We start from the raw sequence: 23,174 nt of genomic DNA, 5'->3' as shown, positions 1-23,174 counted from the left end.
CAGAAACTGATCTATCACAGCAACATTGAAGGACTCATTCCTTTCCAAGTTATGAATAATCAATGTTTCAACTTGTATACATTGTAAATAAATGAGCTGAGCTAATGTTTTATTCATTTCAAAGACATCTGAAGTGTTAAACTACTTTGTACACTATAGACACAACACTTCCAAATGAAAGCATTACCGCAATGAAGCTTCCTGTGAATTTAATTGAAGGAACCTGTTGACAGTACCCCAAGAACACAGCCAACAACAACTGGTTCAAGATGAAGATTACAGTGTGGCTTCACACAAAATCATGATTGCGTACCACTGAAATGATGATAATATATGAAGATTTAATATATATGAATCGAGGCAGATAATAAATATATTTCAGTATTGTTAATATATTGCAAATAGCATTGACTTACACAACTGCACTTTTTTCCTGAACACTGAAAACAAAATGTGTAAATTCTGAATATTCATGTGTGTACTTCAAAATTTCTCTTTCATCTGAAAAACACAATTGCAATATTTTTCTAGTAACTTACCACCTGGTCCATGTGTAACTGGTGGCCTTTTTGTGCTTGGCTCTACTGGATCTCGCTTTGCACCCTCAAAGTAACGATTCAGCAGACTTGCTCGAAGACTATCACCCTGACAATCAGAGGATAACTAATGTAAGCAACATGATGAGTTCCTATTGCAAAGCCATCAAGCTCTCAAAGTGTTCAACATTTAAAAATTGATATCTTAACAGATTACATCTTGACAAATGATTTGAAAGAGATTTACACAAGCAACTGCTACAAAAACAATGGGTATAACAGCCTGTATCTCATGCATACTTTCAGCACTTATTCTATTGCAAGCAGTAAGTAGTTTGCTAGAACAAACAGTTAATAGTCGTGAAACTTCTTTCTGCAGATTAAGCATATGACATTAACAAACCATTATCTGTGGCATGAGTGCCCTTTCAGATACTGCAAAAAATTTTATTTCTGAAGATTGACTCTAAACAGTGAATGAATATTTCAATCCAGAATATGCTGTTGTATTGACACTAACTAATACTGTTTGTCTTTTATGCAATAGTAAGAGATCAATATTCATGAATGGATCTTAAAAGAAAGTCTAAATACTTGAAATTAATTAACTAACAAATTTGTTTGCATGGCCATCCTCCGTAGCAAGCAGAGAACTACTTGTTTCTTTAATAAAACTGCCTTTTCCTGCTGCAACTTAATTTATTTTTCCCATATGTGTTTCACTTTTTTGTTGCTCTAAGGCATCATCAGTGGGATCTATAACAATACTGTTTTGTTATTTTTAGATTAACAAACATTTCATGTCGCCATTTTTTTTATGTAAAAACGTAATTACTTATGAGTTGTTGTGATCTATGTTTCCTCTCATCTGGTCTGGAGGTCACACTACCACTTTATTACCGAGATATATGCACAATTTTGAGTTCTGACTTTTTCCCATTGTTAACCATTTTTATCCTTTTTTGTGGTGTATTATTATTCTTTTGCCACTCGATATAACCATTTCTTTGGACACGGTGCTTTTAACAACATAAATATTGTAACTTCAATATGTTGTTTCCACTTCTTTGGTTTGTTTATCTACATGTTGTGAACCTTCTTCAAAACCAACTTCTATTCATAATGTTGATATCATATGTGTTTATAAGAGAGAGAGAGAGAGAGAGAGAGAGAGCTGAAGAGTGTGTGTGTGTGTGTGTGTGTGTGTGTGTGGCTTGAGTTGTAGGGAGTTGACTATGAATGTACTAGCTGCTAGCAAGTGGTTGAAAGCTTTGGTGACAGCTGGCTTGGCTTTTCATTTCAATGTTCTGTGAAGGGGTTCTTGGATAAGTGAGTGTAAATATGTTGGGTGGTATTATTATTATTATATTGGATGATATTATTATATTAATCCTCTTTGGGAGCATTATTCTATTATTTTATCTTTTAGTGTAAACAATGAATTGTTTGGCATGTGTACTTGATCATTCAACAGGTTTGTTCTTTCTGCTTTAGTTTTCTGTATGTTTTCTTCTCTAGTAGTTGGTTTGTAGTTATGTTCTCTTAGGTGTTCTGCAAATGTGGAGTGGTCTGTCCCATATTTCCAGGCTCTCGTGTGTTCTTTGTATTTGACATCAAATGTTCTACCTGTTTGCCCTATGTATCTTGCCTTCACAAGTGTTACACTGTAGTTGATATATACCTGCTTTCTGGTATATGTCTCTGTTTTATGTCGGTTTTGGGGTGTATTTTTGTATAGAATTGTCTGTAGTGTATGCTATGTTTATTCCCTTTCTTTTGAAAATGTTGGTGATTTTAATTAATTAACATTTCTGTTGTTTGCAGTTCAAGTACAGTGAGTACCTTACTAAGATACTACAAAATCCTGGGCAGAATACAAACAATGGAATGTGTAACGATACCCAGTACCATAGAGTGAGAGGGAGCGGAAAAGGTTACAAGTTGGAGGTAAGGCACGAGATGGAGACAGGGTTATGCAACCAGAGGGAGCTCACTCTGGTGCAGGCATGGATCACATATAGTAGTGAAAGATGAGATGCTAGTGGGGACAGGGTAGGGGGGGGGGGGGGGGGGGGGGGGGGAAGGCGGCAGTAAAAATTAAAAATTTAAAAATCACACACGTATTACACAAATCAAACCGAGGAGCTCAGAGTGATGTAGTGGTAAGTGAAGAACTGATGGAGGCTGAGAGGGAGAAGGGGTGAGGACAGGTTGCAATACCTATACTGTACAACTATGATGTAACATGAACAACACTTATTATATAAACTTTATTTATTTATTTAAGTCACCTATTTGTGTCCATCTGTATATAGGGGCTAATCTGAGGAAATGCTGTAGGAATTTTGATTTTGTTATCACTAATAGGTATACTGACTCGTGAGGAAGGTTTGTGTATATAATTTATAAATATTTCGTACAAATTGTCTGCATTATGATGAATTAAAGTTGTGAAAATGGTGCCACTGCCACCGAGTGAGCAGCCACCATAACTCGAGAGACCAGCAGTGACTTGAGAGTGCAGCAAGGGTCACTAAATTTGCATCTGGTCTGGTGGTCTAGTGGTAGAGTGTGTGGCTGGAAATGAAAAGGTTGTGGGATCAAATCCTAACTGTGTTTTTTTTACCTTGCATTTCCTTTTCAATGATGTGATTTGCCAGAAACAAAACATAGCTAAGATTCCATGCTAAACAGTAGTTCCCCTTACGATGGTCGGATAACTGGTTACGGACCTGCAAGTCACTTATGCTGCATACAACTGATGGCAAGTGCTTTAAAACAACTGCACAGTGAAAAAACATGCAAATCCAAAACCTATAGCTTTCAATTCTTTACGCCTAAAGTAAAATGTTTTCCAAACATTTACTTCAGCAAGGGATGTAGGTTTGCTTCATTTATAGAAAGAAAGTTCTACAGTGGAGTAGCAAGTGACTCAGTTTTCAGTTTTCTGCTTTGCTCAGGTTAAACATAGGTGTGAATATGACTCACTGGGTGATGAGATGAAAGATATTATTTGTTTGGACACTTTCAAATTACACACAAGACTGGTAAATGGATCTCCACAGCGGAGAAAGAGATTTAGGGCTTTTAAAGATTATAAAGATATGGGCACGATCTTCTTAATGGAATTCAGAAATTTCTTGTGGATAAATGCACAAGATTTCAAAATACTTCTACATTTGTTTGAGGGATGTAGTTAAAAATATGATAACAATTTCAGACTGCCAATTTCTGCTTCCTTCAGATTAGCAATCACACCAGTGAGTTACCAAACTTTGAAGTATCGTAATAAATATGACCAATAATGAAAAGAAAACCAGTCGTTACCGAGCTGTGACATGAGAATAATAAAATATTTTTAACCTGCAGATTCCCTGCAATCGCTCGAGAACAATTGCACAGTGAAAAACATGTGAATCCAAAATATGTGGTGATTTACTTTTTATGTTAAAAGTAAAATATTTTCCATAATAATACTTCAGCAACTTTGCTTCATTTACACACAGTACAGTCTTTCAACAGCACAGCAGATTACTCAACTTCCAACATTCTGCTATCCTTGAATGGAACCTAGACGTGGACACAATTCTTTTCGTGGCACAGTAAGGAAGTCTGTCACAAAAGAGTTCACAACAAAGAATGCCCGGAAGGGACTGTGTCCAATTGAGAAGGCGGAAAGGCACAAAGTTAGCATGCTGGCAGAACAACAGCTACCAGTCTGTGTCCAGCTTTTGGTGATAATTTTGCCTCACTCTTGCCTCCAGTTACTTCCACATTGAAGTATATTAAATGAGTCTCAGATGAAACTGGCATTTGCTATAATTACGTTGCCAAGAAGAGATTTTGTACAGCATACAATATGAAGAGCATGATTGCATTATTTTGGCATTATTTTGGCCAGCACTGCCACCACAGCACAAACTCTTTGACTTCCACCAGGCAAAGTAACAGATTAGAATTGTAATATACTGATGAACTAGTGTTTAGTGACGTTTACTCAAGGTAAAGGTTTATTGAAATTACATGTGTTAGATACGCATCAAGTTAGGATCCTATTCATAATTCACAACTGTTCCGAATGATCCTAAAAGTGATAATGTTTCTTAATCAGTTAATTTTTTTCATTTGAACAATAATGATATTTTCAAGTGCTCCACGTGTCCATCATAATTAATACTTTATTTAATACCAAATTATATTTATTTAACTTTGCTTCAAAAAGTAATACAGAGTATATTTTATTTGCTATGCAAATTTGGGCCTGAAAAGTGTCTTGCAAAGTAGGTTGTGTGCCACACCAGTTTAAGCGCCACCCTAATGTTCTAGGTACTATGCATCAGTGAACACTTATTAAAAAGCAGTGTGTCTATATTTTACATGATCATTCACTTTAAAATTGTCTGCTGAAGATTGTGTAGTGGAGGACAACTGACTGACAGTTCCCAGACTTTAGACAATGGCGACATTGTGAGACCCAAGTTTATAATCGGCATAAACAATGTTCTAATAACCTACAGCAAGGCAGCCAGATGACGTCGTCAACAACTGTCAATACTTCAACACATGCACACACTGTCAATAAAATTCTTCTGGGCTTGGAACCGCATTGTCAACTATAAAATTCCAACGTTTCGGTGACTATTATGAGATGCCTTCCTCAGGATGTATTGCTAACTGCTTAATGGGCACTACTTTGCTTACTTATGTATTATGGAGGAGTGCTGTCATTGGATATGAGGGTGAGGAGGAAGGGTATTAGGTGTTCTTTCATCGGTCTTTGTATTGCATGTCGTCACTGGTGGAAATAGGCGTTTTCCATTGGAGTTTCCTTTACTGCTTGCCATTGGTGGAAATCAGCATATAGGAAAATTGAGCAGCGACTGCTGCACACCATTGTTTAATAATTGCCTAGTATCAACTAGGATGCATCAGCACTCTGCGTGCCCTCCGCCGCTGTGGCCTACCGCACGCCTGTTGCTTTGCAAGATCTGTCCTTCTGCAAAGCTATCACTGCTGGCAGCCAAGACGCTGGGAGCCGGTACCCGTCTGCTCTGTCCATGTTGTCAGGTTGCATGGCTATTTCTATAGCCTCTCTGATCTTCCACCTCAAGCTAAAAGGCTGTTTTGCCAGTGTATGGGCCTCTCGAAATTCGATCTTCATCCTGCAAACTAGTACCCATTCAGCAATTAGCAATACACCCTCAGGAAGGCGTCTTGTAATAGTCGCCGAAATGCTGGAATTTTATAGTTGACAATGCGGTCCCAAACGCAGAAGAATTTCATTGACTGTGACAAAGGCTGCAGAAGCCTACATTTGCAGATGCACACTCTGTCATTGCAGAGCAATTCTGGAAGGAGACACACCCTCTCTCTCTCTCTCTCTCTCTCTCTCACACACACACACACACACACACACACACACACACACACACAGGCTAAACACTTATACTCCTCCCTTTGGTTGCATTCCATCCAGGATTTTCCAGCATTACATTTGTACCAAAGAACTCTTTCGTAAGAATATCAATTACTGAATAACTACGGGTACTGTCTGGATGACACAGAGATCATCAAAACCTTAGAAAAAAATCAGGTGTGCATCAGACAGATTTTCTTCTCGGTGAGTGCTATCAAAACTGGTAACACTCTACACAAGATCATTATGTCAGGCATCCCTTGCACCACCAAGACACACACACAGTCCTCCTCCCCCAGCCCCCCTCCCCCACCACCCTCCATCCCACACCTAAGCTACAAAAATGTATTTAACTTACCTTTTCACCATACTCTGGATCAATTGCCATCATTTCACGCAATGTTTTCAAAACTTTGACACACAGTTTTTCTTCTTTCTCTTCTAGTAATTTTTCTGTGTGTTTTATCAACCTAAAATTTGAGGCATCACAATTTTTAAAACCCAAAACAGAAACAAAATTTGAAATACTATTTTATACAGAAACTTTATCATGTTACACTGAATATAAAAAAAGAGACATAAAATCGGTTGCGGCCAATAGTTGAAGCTTATTTTTGGTACTACAAAAGTCAAAATGCATATTATAAATGTAGATGTATAGTTATCGTACTGCTTGTAACATACAAAAGTAATGGACTGTTTTTGTTTTTTCAAGATCCATACAACCTTTAATAATTTTTTTTAAACTTGTAAACCATACAGTTTATATAAGTGTTTTTTTAACGAACAATAAGGCAGTGCACTTGATTTCTCACTTTTTCATCATATTATCTATGACAACAGTGTACTTACACCTGCAGGTAACTTTAATCTGCTCATGAACCACCTTGAAGCTGTACTGGCCCATTTAACAACCAAAAACAAAGAAATAGTGGTTGCTGGTGACTTCAATGTAGATTTCCTTAAAGACTCTCCCAATACGAACTTATTTGCATTAGTAACACTATCATTCAATTTAATTCCCACTGTAAAGTTCTCCACTAGGGTAGCCAATTACTCACAAACAACCATTGATAATATCTTTATAGAAAAGTCCAATGAACAAAATTATACTACAAAACCAAATCTGTTAAATCTGAGCTCAAGAGGGTAATCAATAAGCCAAAAATTGATTATTTTGGGATACTCCTCACAGGCATTCACTAGCGTGACATTTACAGTCCTCATGGCATGAATGAAAAATATAACACTTTTGCTCATAAAGTGCTTACCTTATTTGAACACTGTTTTTCCCCAAAAATAACCAAGGTTAGAGCAAAGTCTACAAAGAAGCCATGGATTACTCAAGGAATATAGGTATCTTGTAAAACACAAAGAAAACTATATCTGTCAATCCAAAACAGTTTTGATGTTGATGCCATAGCACACTACAAGAAATATTGCAAAATATTAAAGACTGTAATACGGACATCAAAGCAAATATATTACAATTATATCAGATAACAAAATAAAGACAATATGGGATATAGTGAAGGAGGAGACTAGTAGAACCAGACATGAAGAGGGACAAATAGCATTAAGAGTAATTGATACATTGATGACAAATGTGTATAGTGTTGCAGAACTTTTTAACAAACATTTTCTAACTGTTATTGAAGAGATGGGGTTGTCAGGTTCTGTAGATGCTGTTATGGAATACCTCAGACCAAACATTTCAAGTAACTTCCATAATATGAATTTGACCATCACTACCCAAGCAAAAGTAATGTCCATCATCAAATCTTTAAAATCAAAATTGTCTAGTGGGTATGATGAAATATCAACAAAGTTAATTAAAGAATATGATTCTGAGTTAATCAACATATTAAGCTATCTGTGTAACCAGTCATTTATCAGTGGAATATTTCCTGAATGGTTGAAATATGCTGAAGTTAAGCCACTGTTTAAGAAGGGAGATAAAGAAATAGCATCAAATTTCCATCCAATTTCACTTTTGCCAACATTCTCAAAATTTTTAGGAAAGGTAATGGACAATTGGCTTTATAACCATCTTATCACAAATAGCATAATGTCAAAGTCACAGTTTGGATTTCTAAAGGGTTCTGATATTGAGAAGGCTATATACACTTACAGTGAAAACGTACTTAATTCATTAGACAAAAAATTGCAGGCAACTGGTATATTTTGTGATCTGTCAAAGGCATTTGACTGTGTAAATCACAATATCCTTTTAAGTAAATTAGAATATTATGGTGTAACAGGAAATGCTGCAAAATGGTTCAAATCGTATATCTCTGGCAGGAAAAAAAGGGCATTATTAGGAAAGAGAAATGTATTAAGTATTAGGCATCATCCAACTGGGAACTAATTACATGTGGGGTCCCACAAGGTTCCATCTTAGGGCACTTAGTTCTTCTTGTCTATATCAATGACCTATCATCAGTAACATTACCAGACGCCAAGTTTGTTTTGTTTGCTGATGATACAAACATTGAAATAAATAGCAAATCAAGTGTAGTCTTAGAAAAATTGGCTAATAAAATATCACTGGTTCCTAGCCAATTCTTTGTCACTAAACTTTGAAAAAACACACTACATGCAGTTCAGAACTTTTAAGGGACGTCCCACGAGTATATGCCTAACATACGATGACAAGCAGATAGGAGAAGTGGACAGTGTTAAATTCTTGGTATTACAGCTTGATAATAAATTCAACTGGGAGGAGCACACCACAGAACTGCTGAAGCATCTTAACAAATCTCTATTTGCAATGCGAATTGTGTCAGACATAGGGGATATAAAAATGAAAAAGCTGGCATACTATGCTTACTTTCATTCCATAATGTCATATGGGATTACTTTTTGGGGTACTTCATCAAACCAAGCTAAAGTTTTCTGGGCACAAAAACGTGCAATAAGAGTTATATGTGGTGTGAACTCAAGAACATCCTGCGGAAGCCTGTTTAGGGATCTAGGGATACTAACAACTGCTTCCCAATATATTTATGCCCTTACTGAAATTTGTCACTAAAAATACATCACTTTTTCAAATAAACAGCTCAATTCATGGAATCAATACTAGAAATAAGAAGAATCTTCACAAGGATGTACAGTCAGTTACTCTTGTACAAAAAGGTGTGCATTATTCAGGAACATAAATTTTCAATAACTTGACAGCAGCCATAAAAAGCTTAACAACCAATAAAATTCAGTTTAAGAGAAGCCTAAAGGATTTATTGGTGGCCAACTCCTTCTACTCCACTGATGAATTTCTCAGTAGAACCAATTGATATTGTGTGTGTGTGGCGGGGGGGGGGGGGGGGGGGGCGGCACATGTGTGTGTTTAAGTACAATCTAACTTCTGCAAAATTTCAGTGCAGTAATGTGTTCAATGTAAATAAGTATTGTAGTAGTTCTATTATATCTTTATTACCTTATAAATAAATAAAACTTTTTTTTTTTAATTAGTGAACGAGTGTTTGTAAAATGATTCTTTCATATAGTGTTCATTAAAAAAAATGATGATCATTCCACTTGGGACCTGTGAAAGGTACATTAGCTTATTTGTTTCAGTTGTAAATATTTGTCGTGTATTATTATTTTTCTGACATGTTCCACATCCTGGAGGACCTCCGCACTACGGATCAATTGGAATGAAAGTAAATCTAATCTAATCTACACTACTGGCCATTAAAATTGCTACACCACGAAGATGACATGCTACGGATGCGAAATTTAATAGACAGAAAGAAGATGCTGTGATATGCAAATGATTAGCTTTTAAGAGCATTCACACAAGGCTGGTGCCGGTGGTGACACCTACAACGTGCTGACATGAGGAAAGTTTACAACCAATTTCTCATACACAAACAACAGTTGACCAGCATTGCCTGGTGAAACATTGTTGTGATGCCTCGTGTAAGGAGGAGAAATGCGTAACATCACATTTCCGACTTTGATAAAGGTCAGATTGTAGCCTATTGTGATCGCGGTTTATCGTATCGCGACATTGCTGCTCGCTTTGGTTGAGATCCAATGACTGTTAGCAGAATATGAAATCGGTGGGTTCAGGAGGGTAATACGGAACGCCGTGCTGGATCCCAATGGCCTCGTATCACTAGCAGCCGAGATGACAGGCATCTTATCCGCATGGCTGTAACGGATCGTGCAGCCACGTCTTGATCCCTGAGTCAAAAGATGGGGACGTTTGCAAGACAACAACCATCTGCACAAACAGTTCGACAACATTTGCAGCAGCATGGACTATCAGCTCGGAGACCATGGCTGCGGTTACCCTTGATGCTGCATCACAGACAGGAGCCCCTGCGATGGCGTACTCAATGGCGAACCTGGGTGCACAAATGGCAAAACATCATTTTTTTGGATGAATCCAGGTTCTGTTTACAGCATCATAATGGTCGCATCCGTGTTTGGCAACATCGTGGTGAACGCACATTGGAAGCGTCTATTCGTCATCGCCATACTGGCGTATCACCTGGCGTGATGGTATGGGGTGCCATTGGTTACACGTCTCGGTCACCTCTTGTTCGCATTGACGGCACTTTGAACAGTGGACGTTACATTTCAGATGTGTTACGACTCGTGGCTCTACCCTTCATTCGGTCCCTGCAAAACCCTACATTTCAGTAGGATAATGCACAACTGCATGTTGCAGGTCCTGTACGGGCCTTTCTGGATACAGAAAATGTTTAACTGCCGCCCTGGCCAGCACATTCTCCAGATCTCTTACCAATTGAAAATGTCTGGTCAATTGTGGCCGAGCAACTGGCTCGTCACAATACGCCAGTCACTACTCTTGATGAACTGTGGTATCGTGTTGAAGTTGCATGGGCAGCTGTACCTGTGCCCACCATCCAAGCTCTGTTTGACTCAATGCCCAGGTGTATCAAGGCCGTTATTACGGCCAGAGGTGGTTGTTCTGGGTACTGATTTTTCAGGATCTATGCACCCAAATTGCGTGAAAATATAATCACATGTCAGTTCTAGTATAATATATTTGTCCAATGAATACCTGTTTATCATCTGCATTTCTTCTTGGTGTAGCAATTTTAATGGCCAGTAGTGTACTTTACTCTGCATGTATGTAAATTTTTGTAATATTGCAAGCTTATAATCAGTTTGGAGACACTACATCACAAAGTAATCATAGATGTGGTTTTTATGATTCTTGTAGGAATGAACTGAGTACTGAGAGTGCCTGTAGTCATACCTGTAATTAATAATTTCACTTTTCATTCCTCATATAGTACAAAAAATAACTTCGTATATAACTTGGTATAGCAACATCTAACCACAATGCATGTGTGCAGGACATACTGTTAGGTTATGGGGTAGGTGGGAAATCCTTACACAACACTCAAAAGCTGTAGAAGAATTTACAAGATACAAATGACACTGTAAAGTCAGAAATAACTGAAATGAGATGCATTGATGAACAGTAAAAGTTGGTACCAACGCAAGAAAAGAACAGAAGAGAAAATGAGAAGAAAGATAATAGATACACTGATTATGTGCATTCATTTTTTTCATATTCACAACCATCAGTGCCAGGATCTGTTGAAATTTCTATTATATTTGACATTGAATATGCTGTGAAACTTCCCTATTTCCTGGCTAAAATCTGCTCTTTTTAGACACAATATGAAGCAAATTGTAATCACAACAATATAAAGAAAAAGCATACATTCCTACTCACTATAAAGAGGATACGTTGAGTTGCAAACAGGTACAATGAAAAGACTGTTACACAATTAACTTTTGGCCAAAGTCTTCTTCAGAAAAGGAAACACACACACACACACACACACACACACACACACACACACACACACTCTCTCTCTCTTCACACAAGAAAACACGTCATGCACACATGACTGCCATCTCCGGCAGCTCGGACCAGAATTGTGTGTGCGAGGTGTACTTGCCTGTGTGTGTGTGTGTGTGTGTGTGTGTGTGTGTGTGTGTGTGTGTGTGGTTTCTTTTCCTGAAGAAGGCTTTGGCCAAAAGATAATTATGTAAAAGTCTTTTCCTTGTGCCTGTCTGTAACTCAATGCATCATCTTTACGGTGAGTAACAATATCTCTCTTGCCTTACATTGTTGATATAATAAAGCGCAGTTTCCACTGTTTGAAATTGTAATCACAGTTAAAGAGGTAGTGTGTGTTTTCCTAGATTTATGAAAGGTGTGTTGTGTAGTATCACTTGGCTGTCTAATAGCCAAGATGCAACCACATGTAGTATCATCACAAATATGTGGTTACCATGTAGAATATTTGACTGGAAGTACCCAACTGTTAGAGTGGATACAAAATGTATAACAAAAATAAAGCTAACAATGGGTGTCCCCCCAAGGAAGCACAACAGGATTGCTGGTGTTTTCAGTACTCAATATTTATCAGATAGGGTCTGCAGCACACACCAATTTTCCGCTGACAGATGAAAAAATCTTGTTTCTATGTAAGACCCAGATCAGAAGTTGATGTACGTGGACTCTAAAATGCTCCTTATGAACAACCCAAAAAAGTGTTAGTGTAATCTCCCTTAATCTTTTTGAACATTCTCTCTATAAAGGCAAAACATTTATCGACAAGTATGGAACTGATTACGGCACCCTGCTGTCTTATCTTCAACTTATGATTCCTAGTGCATTTTCTTACTTAAACCTTGAATTGTGTCGCCTCCTCTGACACTTTCCTTATTTATGTTGCAATCACCTTTTGTCTTTAAGCAAACAAACAGTGGCCCAAAAAAGCTGGATTCACAGATATGTGGCAGATCTTAACTCCTTCCACTTCATCAAATGAAGAAGAAGAATAAATTCTGATTGGTGAAAGTTGAAAACCATATGTTTGGCCCTGCAATTGTATGTTGTTACTGGACCCACAACGATTTCAATCTATGCCCACGACAGAAGCTATCAGGCAGTTTGTGATCTATATTAGTATCTATAAAATTAACTTCCCCAGTAATTTTAATACCAGCTTCAGCGAAGTCACCCATGAAAATTGAATAACACAATAAGCATTTAACTGGATACAGCCATTTATGTGTAATGAGGTAAAAATGAAAGAGTTGACATAAAGTGAACAAAAATTCTTCTTTCTGGTTGAGAATAATGAAGTATTTAGAAATAAAGAGTCGACTCACCAAAAGGCAGAAGCATTGTGTCGCCAACAGACACACAAACAAAAGGTGCAGAGCTTTGCTAGCAGTCGGAATGAAATTCCTTTCTCAAGCTGTAGGAGAAACTTGCACATGCACATGTACCTGTACCTGCACACACACAATACTGGGTGGGGGGGACAGTGAGTTACCTTAGGTGTAGGCCAGGGTGGTTACAGGAGCAAAGGATGTGCTGCAAGGATAGTTGCCAAATGCGCAGCTCAGAAAAGCTGGTTCTGGTGGGGAAGATCCAGATGTCACGGGTTGTGGAGCAGCCACTGAAATCTTGCATGTTGTGCTCTGCTGCATGTTGTGCCACTGTGTGGTCCACATCGTTTTTGGCAACAGTCTGGCAGTTGCTATTTATTCTGGTTGACAGCTGCTTGGTTGTCATCCCAATGTAAAACACTGTGCAGTGGCTGCAGCAGAGCTGGTATATAACATGGCTCGTTTTACATGTGGCCCGGTATCCAATGGGGTAAGATAAGCCTGTGATGGGACTGGAGTAGGAGGTGCTGGGTGGATGATTAGGGCAGCTCTTGCATCTGGGTCTTCCATAATGGTATGATCCCTGTGGCAAGGGATTATGAGTGGGAATGGCATGGGGATGGACTAGGATGTTGTGGAGGTTGGGTGGGCAGCAGAACACCACTTTGGGATGGGATGGAAGTACCTTGAGTAGGATGTCCCTCATTTCAGGGCATGACGACGGATAATCAAAGTTCTGACAAAGGACATGGTCCAGTCATTCCAGCCCTGGGTGGTATTAGGTGACAAGGGTGTCACTTCTTTGTGGCTGGTTCTTGGGATGGATGTGAGAATCAGGTGTGCGTGGGGATATGACATGGGATATCTGTCTCTGTATTACGTCTGGGGGGTACTGCCTCTCTGCAAAAGGCCTTTGTGAGGCCTTCAGCATACTGGGCGAGGGAGTTCTCATCACTGCAGATGCATCTGCCACTGGTGGCAGCTGACAAAGTACAGGTACTGTTGGTGAATGGCGGGTCTGATGTGGGCTGAGGTGTTAAAGGAGTCATCTGAGAGGAGGAGATGGACATCCAGGAAGGTGGCACAGTGGGTGGAGGTTGGGTTGTTCGGGGAAGGAGACCAGGCAGCGAGGTCATCGGTCTCACTGGATTAGGGAAGGACGGAAGGAAGTCGGCCCGGCCCTTTCAAAGGAACCATCCCGGCATTTGCCTGGTGCGATTTAGGGAAATCATGGAAAACCTAAATCAGGATTGCCAGACGCAGGACTCAACTGTCGTCCTCCCGAATGCGAGTCCAGTGTGCTAGCCACCGCACCATCTTGCTCGGTAAATGGGTGGAGAAGGACTAAGTGAAGTGGATGGGAGAGAATGTGTGTTTGTGTGTACATTTCTCTGACAGCTTGAGAAAGGAATTTCATTCCAAAAGCTGGCAAAGGACTGTACCTTTTGTTTGTGGGTCTGTTGACATCGCAGCACTTCTGCCTTTCGGTGAGTCATCTCTTTATTCCTAAATAATTCAAAAATTCTTGCTTCTTATGTTGGTATGGAGACAGTAGGATATTTTCTCTAGTGTCATATCTACTATAGTAAGTGCACTCAAGAAGGAAAAGAGACTGCAGTAGGGACCATTTCACTCCAGCTAAGTTGTTCGGTAGGGGCACTTGAGTACTTTATGTTACAACTGTTTTGCACTGCATCACATAGCTCAAAATTGAACATCAGTTCAGAGTTCAAAATCTACAGGTAACACAATGTAAAGGTTGGAGCAGTTAGGGAGTTGAAGTAATATTTTCCATTCCCCACAGAGCTCTTATTGAACACTACATGGAACAGGTATTGTAGTATATCCATACACGATGAAAACTGAGTAACTCTACACTTGTACAAAACTGGTGATTTCAGAATCTTTGGCAAGCAATTATTGATTGATACCTTCTAATAAAGCCACCATTCTCACATCTCTTCCTAGCTTCAGTATCTGCAGGAAACAGCAGTTCTGGTCTATAAAGAATATCAACTAGAAGTGATAACTCTGACTGAACCAGTGGTTTCAATTGATCTTCTAAAAGCGACACAATGTCTTGTAGCCCTTCTATAATGCTACGATCGAGCCGCATTAGCTGAAACAAAGTCAAACAATTACTCGAGTGGAAAAAAGAACTTTTCAATCTATGGATAACAACATCATATAGCGAAAATCAAACTACTAAACTATAATTCATAATTATTATTCTCTCTGGTACCTGAGACTGTGAACGTTCCATTTTTGGTGTTTTTGCAGCCTGCAACCATTTGCTAGTCTGTCTCGATAACATTGCTGCTTTGTTGAACATGGACAAAACTTGGCTTTCAAGGTCAGATGGTATAGCTATTCCTCTTCCTTTAGCTGTAGAAAAGAAGATACAGGTTTCAGGTATTGTCTTGACAAAAATGAATAATTTCTTACCTTCATGGAAGACTTTATCAGTGAGGTAGATTCTGAAACTACAGTTTTTTGCTATTAAATCTGATAGTAAGAGAATACAATTACTGTTTAATGTTTCATCAAAAATAGAGTCATTAGAACTGGAATTCCTTGATAAACACCTCTGAAGTAGTTTTTAAAGAGGCAACACAAAGACAGTTCAATACTGACACTGTCATGAATGTGACTAGTGTTCACTAAGTGATCATGATCAAGAAGATGTTTACAGAAGCAACAATCAACTTCTTTGTTGCCAGCACTGAGTGAAATAGACATTAAATCTAGTTTACCTAAACATACAATGAAGAGCCAAAGAAACTTGTACACCTGCCTAATATCGTGTAGGGACCTCGTGAACACATTTGCTGCAACACGACATGGCATGGACTCGACCAATGTCTGAAGTAGTGCTGGAGTGAATTGACACCTGCAGAGATGTCCACAAATCCGTTAGAGTATGAGGGGGTGGAGATCTCTTCTGAACAGCATGTTGCACGGCATCCTATATATGCTCAATAATGTTCATGTATGGGGAGTTTGGTGGCCAGTGGAACTGTTTAAACTCAGTTGAGTGTTCCTGGAGCAACTCTGTAGCAATTCTGGACATGTGGTGTGTTGCTGTCAGAATGCACAATGGACATGAATGGATGCAGGTAATCAGTCAGGATGCTTACGTACATGTCACCTGTCGGAGTCGTATCTAAACATATCAGGTGCCCCATAGCACTCCAACTACACATGCCCCACACCATAACAGAGCCTCCACTAGCTCGAACAGTCCCTGCTGACATGCATTCAAGATTCAAGAGGTGAAGCATAAAGCCTCGTGTCATGCAGTCATCAAGAATACACGAATGTGTCTTTGGCTCCAAAAGCCCATATCACTGATGTTTCACTGAATGGCTCACACGCTGACACTTTTTGATGGCCCAGCATTGAAATCTGCAGCAATTTGCGAAATTGTTGCACTTTGTCACACTTAATGATTCTCTTCAGTCATCGTTGGTCCAGTTCTTGCAGGATCTTTTTCCGGCCACAGCAACGTCAGAGATTTGATGTTTTACTGGGTTCCTGATATTAATGGTACACTTGTGAAATGGCTGTATGGGAAAAATCCCCACTTCATCGCTACCTCAGAGATGCTACGTACCATCACTCGTGCACCAACTGTAACACACTCACTCACGTCTTGACCACCTGCCATTGTAGCAGCAGTAACTGATCTAACAACTGCGCCAGACACTTGTTGTCTTATGTAGGCATTGCCAATCGCAGCGCTGTATTTTGCCTGTTTACATCTCTCTATAACTGAATACGCATGCATATACCAATTTCTTTGGCATTTCAGTGTATGATTCCAACAGCAAAAACTCCATCAAATACTGCTGCATCTGGAGATACCATACAAGACAGTAAAGAACAGAATAACAGTTTTCTAAATGTCCAAATTATATACCTTGTAAACATCATCATAACATCCAAGTTATATGTCCTGTAAATGTCATCATATAAAATCTATACATGTGAATGTGCAATATTTCACACCAAGAATCCAGTATAGTACAACTTAATACTGAAAATGTCCTTCTGCTTGCTTTATAAAATATAAGATCATACGATAACAATAAAAACTGTAATACTGAAAATTTCTGTTACGGAGAGAGGTGTCACAAATAGTTATCAAAAGTATGTCATGCTAAATGACAATTTGTACAGTGACCATAGAAGTTAATTATGTCCTGAATATTATCACAGATAATTATTTTCTATTATGGCAGCACAACTCTGATATGTATTCTACTTTTTGCTGCAGTGGTAACGACTGGACACTGAAAACAAAATATCCTAATGAATAGCAAATAGTCAATATAGTAGATGCTTACTATCTGTAGTCTGGTTCCAGAACAGTAATACTACAAATGCTACGTGTAACTGAACTATTACTTGGGCATCCATTTATGTCCATATTACAATTCTGATATCTGTATATGCTGAAACTGTGGTGTTTACTGGTGCCACTTTCATTATTTTTTGTTCTCCATTTTATTACCATCTACTCCAAGCTTTTTAAGTACTGCAACACTTTCCTCTAGCTATTTTCTTATGTACATGGAGTGTGTCCACATTGCTTATCATCAATTCTGTCTTTCTCATCTTTCTCATTTCTAACAACGAATTATTTATACCAATCATTCCTTTAAATGTATCTGGTAAAATGAAGTAACTGTGCTAACTTAACAACAATGATGTTGCTCCACTACATCTTTCTTCCTCATCTTAATTTTAAATCTACAATGCAGATGGGTATAATATAACATGGGGAAACAAAATTTAGTGACTGGTAGAAATAACAATATTAAGACTTAGTTTATGCTGAGTACTTTGCTAAACATAAGGAATTATAGTAATACATTGACTATACTACTTTGTATAGAAGTATTATGATGCCCACAACTGTCTATAACAGATGTTCTTACCCACTTCTGACAAAGTACGAATGCAATTTTCAACATTAAATCTCTGTGCTGCATTCAGCCATGTGCACTGAGATATCCGGAATGCTGCTTGAAGAAGCTGCACAAAAATAGGTTGTCTTGTCTGCAAGTAAAATAAGCCAAATATACTTCTTGGCAATTTTTTGACAGCAAGCACATTTTATATTGTAATGTGAAGTAAAGCCAAGAACACAGAACAAAAATTGACAGCTGAAGCTAAGAAGAGTATATAAAACTATTTACCTGAACAGTTGTACTCTGGTCTGAAAATGGAGTGTTAAAAAAAGTCGTTATAATGTTCATAACACTGTTGATGACATAGTTTTCCAAAGCTGTATCAGCATGTTTTCGATCATGTGTTGAATTTGCAACAATTCCCATATCTACCAGGAAGCTCTTCTCAAAAAGAGACCACATGTGGTTGGATGTATAAATTTCCTTCATCTCAACTTCTGTATCAATATAGCAATGGTTTAAGAAGTTAATATATGCTTCCTTTACCTGAAAAGTATACAATAAATTGTTAGTCTTAGTTTACAAATGAGGATTATGAAAACAAATTATTTCCCCACACTTTTATTTCTTTTAGGGGTGTTGAGTAAACAACAATTTGCATTAACCACAGGCTGAAATCTACTTATAATGAGTACAGTCTCCTAGATTAAATATGCCTTATCTGGAATAAATAAACAGCAATGAGAATTGTATGAAAACAATACTGGAACACTGCGAAAACTCATTGCATTCAATAGTAACATGTTCCTAACAATTAATAGCAAGTTTTTTTATTCGAGGATGTGAGAATCTTTGAAGAGGCTCTGCTCACATCTGAAGAGTAATATAAAATTGGGAATAATTCACCATCCTGAATTTGTATTTGTTAATCCCATTCTTGGATTCTACTTACTGATATTTACAGAAAACTGAAGCCACCACTATCGTACTGATGAAGCTACTTTCAGCTTCCATCTATATAAGCAGTATTACAATGCTTTCATTACTGTGTTAGTATTGCTTAAAGTGATAAGAAATGCAGTTCATTTTTGTGGAAGGTTAAAGAGAATGTTATACTGTTCTGTTAACTTGCTAAGCCACTTAATTTTATATGTCTAATATGAATATTAACTAATCTTTATCAGTAATTAGTAATGCGAGGAACTCAAGGGTGTTTAGTTTAACATGTCAATATTTACGAAGGATTTGAGCAGAAGTACAAGAACTTAATAAGGCAGGAAATACTAATCAGGGCAACCAGACTGAATACCTTCTCTAAAGGAATCAACATGGGTTACACAAGCAGAGTCATTTGACTAAGCCTGCTTCATTTCTTCAAAGATTCATAATGAAGCAGATAATGGTGCACAAGTTGACATGTGTTCTCTAATTTCCAGTTCCACACTGCTGCCAAGTGAACAACATATGAACATTTGGAATATTCGGCCTGCTAAGTAACTGTATTGAAGACATCTTATAAAGTAATACATTGACTATACTACTTTGTTGGGACCCACACAAGGCTGCTGTAGAAAGTGCAATTGTTTATGAGGGAGTTCCAATACCAGAAAATTGTAGTGCAAAGATGACCTGCAAAGGATCAGTGATTGGAGAAGAGATTGGCAGCTGAAGCTCACTATAAATAAATCTAACACATTGTGTAGACATAGGTAAAAAGACTCATTATCGATTCATACAACCATTGGTGATCAGTCAATGATCAGAGTCAAACCAGTAAAATATTGAAGGGCACACATTGATGACAATTTAAGGTGGAAATATTACATAAAACTAGTTGCAGGAAAGGCAGATTCTGGGCTGAGATTCATTAAAAGAATCCTAAGTAAATGTAATTTACCTATGAAGGAGGTAATTCACTCAACAAACATTCAAACAATAATTCTTAAGTACTGATTGTCATTCTAAATATGGCAATGGAAAATCATGGATGGAACATAAAAAATGGAAGGAATAAAGTAACAAATAACCATAAAGCTGAAGCCTTATGGGATCAACAGGGACACAAACAAGACTGAAAATTTTAATACTCTTTTGAACGATGTTGACCTTCTGAGATGATTAGTACACAATTTGAAAATAAAATTCTGTCACAGATCTGAGAGAAAATCCTAAAAAGATTTGATCTTATGTTAAATTAGTAAAAAAAGCCATCTGTCAAGACATTAGCAGACACTAATGGCATCATAATGGAGGATTCCAGAAAGGGTGCGTGGTGCAAGTAATTCTATTTGATGCTACTTTGACAATTTGCAAGTCAATGAAGTTCAAATGGAATGCTGGGGACAGAAGAGAAGGCAGAAATACTTCATTCTTTTCTGTAAAATCGTTTCACTGAGGAATATCATGCTGCAGTTACTGCTTCCAACTGTCACAAGAACATCAAGAATGATAGATGTCAAAATAAGTGAATGTGGGATAGAAAATAAATCAAAACAAATCATTCGAGAAAAGGCAACTGGAAAATGTGCAGATCATTCCCATTTTACAAACACTAAAAGTCTCCTCTGTAGGAATCAACATGATTTCTGCAAACAGTGAATCCCAGTTCATTTTCTTCCATCATTATATCCAGAAGGCTGTAAATACCAAGAGCCCAGGTTGATGCTATGTTCCTTGACATCTGGAAGGTGTTTAATACAGTTCTTTAGCCTTGCCTACTGAACAAAACAGGAGTAGATGAAATAACAAACATGCTTTATAATTGGACTGAAGAGTTCCAAGCAAATTTATTCCTAACGGAGAAAAATCTTCAGATGTACCCTGAGGGACTGTTACAGGGCCATTACCATTCACAGTATACATAAAATGACCTTATGGATAACATCAGAAGGCTCCATGTGGCTGCTCATGGATGATCTTGATGTGTACAGAGAACTCACAATGGCAGAAAATTGCAGCAAAATGCAGGAAGAGTTACAGAGGATCAACATATTTTAGAGGGATACAGTTCACCCTCAAACTAAGCAAATGTAACATATTTTGTAAAAACAGGCAGAAAGACCAGTTATTCTATGAACACACAATTGCTGAACAATCTCTGGAGCAGTCAAATTCATTAAACATCTAGACTTAAGTCTATGGATCAATCTGAAGTGGAATAATAACATAAAACTAGTTGTAGGTAAGCCCGACATGAAACTGAAATTAATTGGAAGAATCATGAGGAAGTGTAGTCAACTCACACAGGAGGTAGCTTAAAAACCTTCCTTTCATTGAATACTGCTTTTTGTTCTACAACCTGTACTAGATAGGACAGAAAGACAAAATAGAGAAAATCCAAAAGAAATGCAATGCTTTCCACCACAGGTCCACTTAATAAGAATGAAAGTATCATGGAGATGCTCTATACAACTCCAGTGGTAGACAACACAAGACAGGCATTTTGTATCATGGTGTATTGCACTGTAAATCTTCCAAATGCACACCACAAATGTGTTCAACCTTCTTCAACAGCAGGTAATACATGTGGTGTTGTGCATCACTGACAGCCCTCATGTTAAAATACAATAAGCACATGTTACATGAATATGTGTTTCATAGAATAACCAGGAGTGTACAAAAGAAAACCAAACAATGGAAAATCCAGGACAGAATGATGACAATATTACTAAAAGGGTAGATTAAATCAAGCAATGGAAATCCAGGATATAATATGACAATATTATGAAACGGATAGTTGCTATGCACCATACAGTGGAGATGCTAAGTCGCAGAGAGACACAACAAAATGACTGGTACACAAGTAAGCTTTCAGCCAGAAAACATTCTTCTGAATTAGAAAACACACACACACACACACACACACACACACACACACACACACACACACACACACACTGGCACCCAGAAACAGTGGTTATGTATGTGAGAGTTGCATTTCTGTGTGTGTGTGTGTGTGTGTGTGTGTGTGTGTGTGTTGTCCAATTCATAAGAAGGATTTTTGGCCAAAAGCTTATTGATTAGCAGTCTTCTTCTTGTGCCTGTCTGTGAAGCAACATTTCCACTATATTGTGAATAGCCATCTATCCTTTCAATCATATTGTCAGGGAACAACAAGATAAATTCAAGCTTGCATTTAAACCTCCATATAATAATACCACCAAATTGAATTTTCCTGAATTTTCAATTTAATCAGCAATTATTTATTCTGGACAACCTGTTTTGATTTGATTTATTTCATCTCATAACATAACAATATTCAGCTCATGTGATCTATTGTACTGGAGACATGTCAGTATATAATTTTAGGGATTTAGTTTACAGATTTAAAAATAATAACAAGTATAGTTATGAAACAATTTTCTAGCAGTTCCTTTTTTTTTTTTTTTCATAAACTCCTCCACTAAGAGGTCATGTAATTTTTTCTTTAGATGACCAATTTCCATGCTCAGAATATCACAACCCTTTAATTTATTGTATATTTTCATGCTCATGTATTGAAGAGTCATAGAATCGGTGTGGGCTTTAATCGGTGTGGAGGGAGCATAAAATTTTGTTTTTCCCTAGTTGTGTAAGTGTGTTTGAAGTGAAATTCTTTGAAAAGTTCAGGTTTACTGTACAGGAAAATTAGAATTTCAAATATGTATAGTGACGGGACAGATAAAATATTTAGTTTTTTAAACAATGGATGACACGAGATTCTTAGATGTGTGGCACACATCTTCCTAATGATTCTTTTTTGAAGTTTTAATATCTGTACCATATAACTTGAATTACCCCAAAAAATTATGTCATATCTGATGACAGATTCGAAGCAAATATGGTAAACAATTTTTCATTTGTCCATGTCTATTACATTATGTAACATTCCCATTGCAAAAGAAAGGCTATTTAGTTTGTTAACTAAATATTCTGAGTGTGCCTGCCAGTTTAAGTTTTCATCCAAGTTTAGTCCTAAGAATTTCACTGGGCTTCCTGGTTCTATTTTCTCATTTTTATGTAGGACATAAATCTCACTTGGTTTAGATTGTTTTGTTTTGAATTGTATGAGTTGTGTTTTTGTAATGTTTAGTTTCAGACCATGTAATTGAAACTAGGCTTCCAGAGAATCCAATGTGTTTACAACACAGTCAGTGATTT

General features: G+C 37.7%; 1 protein-coding gene across 1 annotated transcript in view; it reads right to left on the bottom strand.

Moving 5' to 3' along the window:
• The window catches only part of LOC126469900 (inositol 1,4,5-trisphosphate receptor), a 345,163-nt gene that overhangs the window by 125,042 nt on the left and 196,947 nt on the right, over nt 1–23,174 (bottom strand). Inside the window, exons 26-31 of the mRNA XM_050097248.1 lie at nt 18,324–18,581; nt 18,063–18,183; nt 15,365–15,507; nt 15,054–15,241; nt 6,311–6,422; nt 540–645 (exon numbers count right to left, since the gene is read on the bottom strand). Coding sequence (XP_049953205.1) covers nt 540–645; nt 6,311–6,422; nt 15,054–15,241; nt 15,365–15,507; nt 18,063–18,183; nt 18,324–18,581 — 928 coding nt within the window. The remainder of the gene's footprint in view (nt 1–539; nt 646–6,310; nt 6,423–15,053; nt 15,242–15,364; nt 15,508–18,062; nt 18,184–18,323; nt 18,582–23,174) is intronic.

The sequence above is a fragment of the Schistocerca serialis genome, chromosome 3 (assembly GCF_023864345.2).
Source record: "Schistocerca serialis cubense isolate TAMUIC-IGC-003099 chromosome 3, iqSchSeri2.2, whole genome shotgun sequence".
Taxonomy (NCBI): Eukaryota; Metazoa; Arthropoda; class Insecta; order Orthoptera; family Acrididae; genus Schistocerca; species Schistocerca serialis.
The sequence above is the reverse complement of the archived record's forward strand: the minus strand, read 5'-3'. Positions and strand labels throughout refer to the sequence as shown.